The 8622-nt window shown below is 65.2% G+C and overlaps 1 protein-coding gene across 7 annotated transcripts in view; it reads left to right on the forward strand.

Annotated features, from left to right (window-relative positions):
- The window catches only part of TSPAN18 (tetraspanin 18), a 170896-nt gene that overhangs the window by 158523 nt on the left and 3751 nt on the right, over positions 1 to 8622 (forward strand). For all 7 annotated transcript variants that reach the window (XM_070563824.1, XM_070563827.1, XM_070563823.1 and 4 more), the window contains 4 exons: positions 1172 to 1246; positions 1732 to 1830; positions 2307 to 2489; positions 7626 to 7709. In XM_070563824.1, coding sequence (XP_070419925.1) covers positions 1172 to 1246; positions 1732 to 1830; positions 2307 to 2489; positions 7626 to 7709 — 441 coding nt within the window. The remainder of the gene's footprint in view (positions 1 to 1171; positions 1247 to 1731; positions 1831 to 2306; positions 2490 to 7625; positions 7710 to 8622) is intronic.

Below are 8622 nucleotides of genomic sequence, written 5' to 3' on the forward strand. Positions count from 1 at the left end.
GGGCGGGCTGGCAGCCACGAGGACAGTGACCCACAGGCGGGGCGTCCGGGCAGCGGCCGAGGTGCTGGGAGGGTGTGTAAGAACCAGCCTCCGTGAGCCCTGGGGAGGCAGCCCTTTGCCGGTGTCTCTGGAGGGGGTGACAGCTCCAGCGTTGTCACCGCCTGTAAATGCCCGGGGCACCAGCGATGCTGAGCACGAAGGAAAGCCAGTTTGTTTCTTCTGCCAACAGCTGTTGCCCAAAACAGTGCCTGAGAGCGGCCAGGGCCCGAGAGGTAGCAGAGAGCAGGGCCCTGAAGGCGAGTCGGTCACTCGCGGATTCGTTCCTTCTCTGAGAGCCGTGCCCCACCCCTGTGCTCCGGGCACTGGGAAAGCAGCCGGCAGAGTGACAGCCTCTGTGCCCATGTCGGGGTCCCCGTGGGGGTGCAGCAGCGGCCGGCTGGGCCCCTCAGCTGGGACTATGATGCGGGGGACCCAGGAGAGGGGCTGGGGCCAAGCTGCTCTGGAAAGTGAGGAGCTGGCGGGCGAGGGAGGGCGGGAGCTGGCTGGCAGATGGAGCCCAGCGTGCGAGGAGCATCAGAAATGGGAACATCAAGAAACGAGTGAGTGCGCAGAGCGGGCTCTGTCAGTTAACAGCGCCCGGCCCCTGGGTTTTCAGATTTTGAAGGACACACCACCTTCCGATGATGAGCATCACCTCCCCACTTCCCACGGGAACGAGAGGCAGCAGGGCTAGGAGAGGTGGCCCTGGGGCTGGCGGGGTGGGGAAAGCCGGCCAGGGATCCCCAAGGATCTCAGGGTTCCCACAGCACGTACAATCCACCTGGAGGGACCCAAACCAGTTTCAAGATCCATCTCCCTCCAGGGCTGCCAGGTCAGGTTGTTCAGATGGTGCACTGCACAAGGGGCCTCGTCTAAGGGATGCCACTGGCACGGAAGGCGTATTTGTTTGTTCATTTTTTCCATATTTGGGTTACAACCATGTTGACTCCAAAGATGGATTGGTGGGACGTTTATTACGAAAAATGTCTGGCTCACGGCAGCAAAGTTTCTTAGTCTCACGGAATCAGCACACTGTGTCGGTCGGGTGACAGATGGAAGCGTGGATCACTGAGCAGCCGCCCTGTCCCCTCCCGCCCCCCTCGGGCTCACAAGCTGCCCCTTCTCTTCACAGTTTTTCCTGTTCATTCTGATCATCTTCTTGGCGGAGCTCTCGGCGGCCATCTTGGCCTTCGTCTTCAGGGAAAATGTACGTACCCGCCCCGTGCGCCTGGGTCCCCTGCCACCAGCAAGGTGCAGGAAGGAGGGGACTGGACCCCCGGAAGGAGAGGGTTCTGAGGGCGGAGTGGCCCCCAAGGATGTGCAGACCCCCTGCCCCGCCCAGGGCTTCTGCCGGGGCCAGGACCCAGGGCCTCTGCTGGCTGGTCCCAGGAGCTGCTGGGGGTAGCAGGGGTGGGAGCGGGGCCAGCCCCCCCAAGATAAGCCGCACTCCCCTCGAGGAGAGCTCGGGCCCCGGCTCAGGTTTACGGGATGGGGTGGGGGGGTGTAGACTCTCTTTTCACGTCGGTGATCCATGGGGGGGCACAGGCCTTGGGGTGGGGGTTGGGGGCCTGCCCCGAGTTGGGGGCAGGAGAGTCCCAGGTCCCAGGGCCCCGAGGCCCCCCACTCCCCGAGGCAGACAGAGGGGAGGCTGGGGCGCCGGGGGCCGTGTGCTCAGCACCCACCCCCCCTCAGCTCACCCGCGAGTTCTTCACCAAGGAGCTTGGCAAGCACTACCAGGGCGACAACGACACGGACATCTTCTCTGCCACCTGGAACTCCGTCATGATCACAGTGAGTGGCCCGGGGACGCTGGGGGCCTGCAGAGCGCGCCCCCCCCAGAGCGCACACTGGTCCCGCGGCCCGCTCTGCTCGTGCCTTTGCCCGAACCCAGGCATCAGTCCGGGCCCGGGCCGCCGAGCCCTGAGCCGGCTGGAGTGGGCAGCCTCTGCCCGCCACCACAGTCCAAGCTCGGGGTGAAACCTCCGCTCTCCCGGACTCGGGTCCTCGAGCACCTGTAACTCTCACCGACAATCACCGCTGCCATTCGCTGAGTGCTCAGTGCCCCGTGAGGAGGGAATTGTTACCACTTTACAGAGGCCACCGGGGCTCAGAGAAGCCCAGTGACTTTGCCAGGGTCACACAGCGCACACCTGGGTCCTGCCCCCCCCCCACGCTGCCTCCCAGCGGCCTTGGCGAGGCCGTCTGTCCGTCCTCTGCCCCTGCGTCCAGCTCCCGCCCACCAGACCCTTCCCTTTCTCTCCTCCCAGTTCGGCTGCTGCGGGGTCAACGGGCCTGAAGACTTTAAGTTCGCGTCCATTTTCCGGCTCCTGACCCTGGAGAGCGCCGAGGTGCCGGAGGCCTGCTGCCGGAGGGAACCGCAGACGCGGGGCGGCGTCCTGCTGAGCAGGGAGGAGTGCCTCCTGGGGAGGGACCTGTTCCTGAACAAGCAGGTAGTGGCCTTGTCCCCCACCCCCGGCAGGGGACGTGGTGTTCAGAGCTGGGCGGGCAGCCACGTGGGCCCAGAGGGTCGGAGGGCACTCTGGAGTCCCACGGGCATGTCGGCTGTGATGTGGATCCCTGATGGGGCTGACGGAGGGGGAGAGGATGAGGGTGACAGACGGTCCAGCGATGGCCCAGGCCAGAGCAGTGGGCATTTTGGCTGGGGCTAAAGGGTGAGTAGGAGTTTTCCAGGGTTCTAGGCGGAACACTCCCTGAGCTTCCAGTAATGCAGGTCGGGAGCCAGAATGGCAGTTACACAGGGGGACCCACGTCGGCCGTGCACTCAATTTGAGGAAGGTCACATCTGCCAGGTGGCAGCACCCCCTGACCCGGAGGGAGCAAGGTTTCCCTGGCCTGACCCTCCAGGTCACGGAAGCTGCTGGACTTCTCTGCATCTCTTACAACCCGAGGACCTCATCTCAGTGTCTTTCCATCATGCGCGTGCCACCCTGAGGGACGCAGGGCCCCGCTCTGCCCCGCTTTGTACTTGGTCTCCCCCCCTCCAGCGTGTATGTGAGACCGGGAAACTCAGTCCATACCCCACGCCCCTCACTGGGCCTGGCCTGCCATGAGGATCTCGTGGGAAAGTTCCGGAAGAGGGGACCCCGCAGGGGACAGCAGACAGGGCCCCTGTTCCTGGGGCTCCCCGTCTGGTCAGAGGAAGCAGACGAACAAGAAGCCGTCAGTTCACGAGAAAGTGACCACCATGGAGAAAATGAGAGCAGAGGATGGGCCGGGGCGAGGAGGCGTGGGGCGCCCCAGGCAGCCTGGGAGCCCGGGCAGGGGACAGTGGGCTGGGGCCTGACCCCGGCGTCTGATGAGCTCCTTCCAGCCCCAGCTTTGCCCCAGGGACCCTGCGCCCCACCCCTGCAGCTGCCGTGTGGAAGGATTCTCGAGGTCCGAGGGCCACATCCCCTGCCTCATGATCCTGCCCCCGGCACTGGGAGGGGACGTCAATAAAGGATCGAGGGCCTGGCATCCGCGCTGCGGGCGGGGGCACCTGGGGCGAGTTCCCGGCTGTGACGTCAGGCCCGGGCTGTCAGCCACTGTGTCCCCTTGGTCAGGCGCCCTCTCTGGACCTCAGATTCCTGTGCCGTGGTGCACACTGCTCGCTGGCCTCCTCGGATAAAGGGGTTTATAAGACCCCATGACCACCAGCCAAAGGCTGCCCTTCTCGCCTCCCTGGCGGTGAAGCCTCAGCGAGGTGAGCAGAAGTGACTTGTGCAGCCAAGTGGCGTCTTAAGGGATGTGGCTGGGCCGGCCCCTCCTCTTTTCCCCTGGCTGGGAGGCAGCTGTGGGGACCGCCATCTCGGGCCCTGCAGAGGAGGACGGCCCCCGGGATGTCAGCGTCACGAGAGGAGGAAGCTGGACCACTGACGGCTTCGTGGAGCGAACCGTGCCCTGAGGCCGCCTGCGAATTGTCCCCGGGGCTTTCCAGCCTGTCCCTTTAGAGCTTCAGCCTGACCTGCTTCCCGGTTCTGGAATCATCCTCTGGCTAGGACTCAGTCACATGGCCACCAGGAGCCAAGGCAGGGGGCACTTGTCTGTGCGTGTTGAGTTACTCCCCCAGCCCTGTTTACCTCTGAGCTCCAATGAAGAGAAATGAGGAAATCCTGAAAGTGGGGGACCCACGATGAATGCCCCGGCTCCTCCATGGAGTCGAGCCCCCCATAGCAGCTTCTCCAGCTCCTTCCTCAGCCTTCCCTGGGCAAGACGGCCACCCAGGCCAGTCAAGAATGCGTTATCCTGCTGGAAACAAATCGGGGGGCCTCCCAGTAGATGGTGACCTTGCTAGACCTGGACCCCAGCCCGGTATGGTGACCACAAATAGGAAACCATCCATTTCCCCTTTTGTCCGGGTGATCTTAGGTCTTTTCTCCCCACAGCATCGCTCAGTGTCTCTGCTCAGGCCCAGTGCTCCCCACCTGCTTCCTGGTGGGTTCTGAGTGTGGGTGCTGCTGTGACTTTCCTTGAAACAAAGTGCTATACCCTCATCCTCCTGGTGAGGGAAAAGCATTCCGACCAGAGAGCGGGAGCAGCCTGTGCAAAGGCCCTGGGGTGGGAGGGAGCACGGTGTGTTCCAGGAACCAAGAGAAGGCCAGCAGGGCTGGAGCACAGTGAATAGGGCCAGACCAGCTCAACGGGAGGGCATCAGCAGCGCAGACCACCCGGGGCCAGCGGGCCCATGGCGAGGATGCTGGAAGGGCAATGGAAACCCATGGGTGGTGCAGGGATGTGGCCATGTTAGCACACTGGCTGCTCAGTGGCCAGTGATTAGAGGTGGGCCTGAGTGGCCGGGGGGGCTTTTCAACTGGCCCCCCCGTGAGCAGTGGCGATGGGTTAGACCAGGGTGGTGCCAGTGGAGACGCAGAGAAACTATTCAGGAGGCAAAATGTGCCAGCCCCGGTGGCGGGTCGGCTTTGGGGAAGGGAGATGAGGAGGGTGGGGTGACTTTAGGGGTTCTGGTTTGGAGGGAGATCTCGAATCTGTGGGGGCCCGTTGAGTGTGCCTCTGGGACGCCCCCTGGGCAGCTGGGCAAATGGCGTGGATCTCGGGGGCAGGTCCATACTGGATGTGTAATGTGGGCGGTGTCTTGGTGGCACCTCTAGTCTAGCTGCCCTGAGTCCTGTCAGCTACAGATCGGGGGCAGGTGGGGGTGTCTCACCTGCCGAGGGAGGGCGGCGCTGGCACTGGACAGGGTCGGGGGTCAGGGTGCTGCATCGCGAGGGGAGGACGGGGTGCGGACGGAGCTCGGGGCCCTGAGCCGGGGACCGGCCCAGACGAGCAGGAACCAGCCTTCCCGATGCCGCTCCTTCCCCTCAGAACGGGGGGCAGCGGGACCCCGGGTACCTCTGCCTCCCTCCTCCTAGGTGTCACCTCGAGCAAGCTGTCCGGCTGCCCTCCCCTCCTCTCCTCGTATTAAATTCAAGGGGTGCCCTCCTCCCCAAGGGGGGACGCAATGAGCACACACCCACGCCCCCAGCAGCGTGCCCGCCAGAGCGGACGCTCACCCAGCGCAGATGGCATCGTCCAGTCCATGTCCCCGCCCGCCCTGCTCCCTTCGAGGTCTCGCAGTGGCCAGCCCGGTCTGCTTGCTTCAGTCCAGGGACCCCAAGGGGCTTTGGTGCCAGAGCTCGACAGAGGGCAGATGAGCGGCTAAGACCCCAGATGCCCACCCGCGGCCAGCGAGGGGCCTGGATGTCTCCCCTCTGCTGGACAAGGTCCCTGGGGGGCTTCAGGCTCCTGTCCCCTTTGGTGTAGGGGTGTGTGTGTGTATGGAGGGGAAGGACTGTCTTGCAGTGACACCAGGGACCTGGGGGTAATCCCACGCCCCAGCTCTGCGCTCAGACACTTCCCACCACCCAGGATGCTCTTCCAGGGCGCGGAGGGAGAGAGAGGACGGTGCCAACGGGGATGGAGGGTGCGGCCCAGGCCAGCGCTGCCCACACTGCTTTATCCCCCGCATCTCACTATGTCCTCACACGAGTCCTGTGAAATAGTTAGTCTACACAGCCTGAGTTGACAAATGGGGCAACTGAAGCCTAGAAAACATAAGTGAATGGCTCGAGGTCGCCAGGAAGCAGGTGGCGGGGCTGGACTGCGAGCCCAGGCGGCCAGGCCCCGGGGCCACGCGTGTCTGGACAGCCCGCACAGTGCACTGCACACCCGAGGCAGAGGGGGAGGCTGGGGCATTGGGTGCTCGTGCCTGGCCCCGGGGGGTGGGTGGTGCCCAGAGGGGACGAGGGGAGGCCAGAAGCATCCTCCCAGCCTCCCTTGCCTTCCCTCCAGAGCAGGTCAGACTTTGTCATCGTTCCACTTCTCAGGGTTCTGATGTTTTAAAGAGCTGAACAGAGCGGGTCTGCGGGTGGATCCACAGTGGCCCCTGGGCCTGGCTGGGCGGGTGGGCCTTCCCTGCCAGCCCCGAGGGGACCTCCGGCCACACTGGTTCCTGACCAGCTGGCCCATGTAGGGTGCGCTCGGGCTGTGCCCCCGTCACACAGCCCTCGCTGGGCTCCCCGTGTCCGGCTGAGCCTTCTTTCTCTGTCGGCCTCGCCGGGCCTGGGGTGTCTCACGGCCTGGCCACAGCACAGCCATAGATGCTCGCTCCCGGCTCCGCACCACACCCTTGATCCAGTCTCGGGGTGAGGCCGGCATCTGCATGTCAGTCGCCTCCCGGAAGATGCTGACACGCGGTCAGCCCCGACGACACTGGATCCGGGCCATCGTGCTCATGGGGTCTGTTTATCTGGGTGTATCCTGCTTGTTCTAGGGGGCTCGAGGGAGGGCCTCTGGGGGCCTTTCCCGCCCAGCCCCTGGTCAGTCTCCACCAGGCGGTACCGGGACATCCACCTGGCCCCCGTCTTCCGCAGTCATGGGCCTGAAGCTCCTAGCTTTGCTCTCCTTCTCTCCCCCGCTCTATTGCCACCTCTGTCTCAGTTTGGGTGTCCCCAGAACTGTTGGGAAAGCGGGAACAGCACGGGAATCCAATTCACTTAGGGGGGCCTGCAGGCTGCGCTGGTCCTGGAGGGCTGCCCGGAGGAGGTGAGGTGTGCACTGGGCTTAGAAGGATGGGCTGTTTCCTTAGGGCAGAGGCTGAAAACCAGACACCCTTCAGCCATCAGCCAGGGACTGAGAGTGAGTAGAGAGGGTGGTGTGGGACGACAGGGAGGGAGGGGGCTGTGGACCCCCAGGGGGCTCTGATCCTGTCTGACAGGTCCTGCCAGGTAGAAACGATGGCTCCCCTTGCTGGATCTTCTGGTTTCTTGAGAGCAACAAGAAGTCCAGATATTTACGGAAATTCCCCAATATTCCAGCCACAGGGGCAGCCATGCAGAAAGGGTCTGTGGCTGATGTGCTCAGGCTGGCGGTTTGCAGCCCCGCCTGAGGGCTGGAGGCCCAGAGGGTCCTGGGAGTGATGCTGCCTCCTGCCGCCCCTCCTCCGCACCCCACTGTCTGGGCGGGGGTCTGACAGGGCGGGCCTGCTGGCGCCTGAGCTTGGAGCCGCATGCCAGTTCCCAGGCTTCAGCCCGGTCCTGACGCTGGCCTCCGACCCCAGGCTGTGGCTTCACCTCCCGTTCTTCCCCCAGGGCTGTTACACGGTGATCCTCAACGCCTTCGAAACCTACGTCTACCTGGCCGGAGCCCTCGCCATAGGCGTGCTGGCCATCGAGGTAAGGAAGGCCCCCGGGCCTGCACCCCCAGCCTGCCTCCATCTCCGGGCCTTAACCCAGGACCAGATGGCCCCCCACTGTGGGGGCTACGGGGTGGTCAGTGCGGCCATGTCCGGCTGCTGCCTGAGCATCATCATGGCACTGGGAGCACATCCGAGCAAGACTTTGGGCGCCGGGGGTGGCCGGGCCCTGAGGGATGGCCATCGCCCCTCCTCTCCCACCCCCCACCCCCTACCCCCAGCCCGGCCCAGGGTCCAGAGTGGACCAGCATGGCTGACCTGAGGCAGGGGCTGCAGCCTGGCCTTTCTCTGGGGGGTGTTCAGGCCTGTGGGCCCTTGTCAACCTCACAAGGGTGGTCTTGGCCACCCCCCCACCCCAGGGCCCCAGATCCCCCCAAAGGGAGGGCAGCTGCAGACTGTCGCGGCCACCACCAGGTGGCGCTGCCGCCGCCGGCGGAGCCGCCCCTCCCGGGCTCAGGCCGCAGCCCGGGGCTGGGGAAGGGGCCGCTCGGGAGGGGAGGGGCGCGCGGCCCGGCCTGGGGGTGACCGCAGGCCGCCCGGTCCTTCCAGCTCCCGGCTCTGCCTGTCCCCAGGCCCAGGGCGGTGAGCGGCCGCTTCCTGACGGGCACGGTGGTGCTGACAGCGCCGTAATCGGGGCTTCCAGGGTGGGGACCACGCGCCTGGCGCGGGGCTCCTGAGGCAGCATGTGTGCCCGCCCCCCCGGCCCCGCGCCCAGCCGCGGCCCCCACGGAGGCGCCGCCCCCTCCGAGACGGGGCCTTTGCCGTATCCCTGTCCCAGCCCGGCCTCCCCACCCCACTGTCCCCCTGGAGGTTTGGCCGGGAGCCTGTGGCCTGGGGTCAGTTCCTTGTGCCACTTGCAAGAAGAGCTGTGGCCACAGGGGCATCAGCCAGTC

The sequence above is a fragment of the Equus przewalskii genome, chromosome 11 (genome assembly GCF_037783145.1).
Source record: "Equus przewalskii isolate Varuska chromosome 11, EquPr2, whole genome shotgun sequence".
Classification (NCBI taxonomy): Eukaryota; Metazoa; Chordata; class Mammalia; order Perissodactyla; family Equidae; genus Equus; species Equus przewalskii.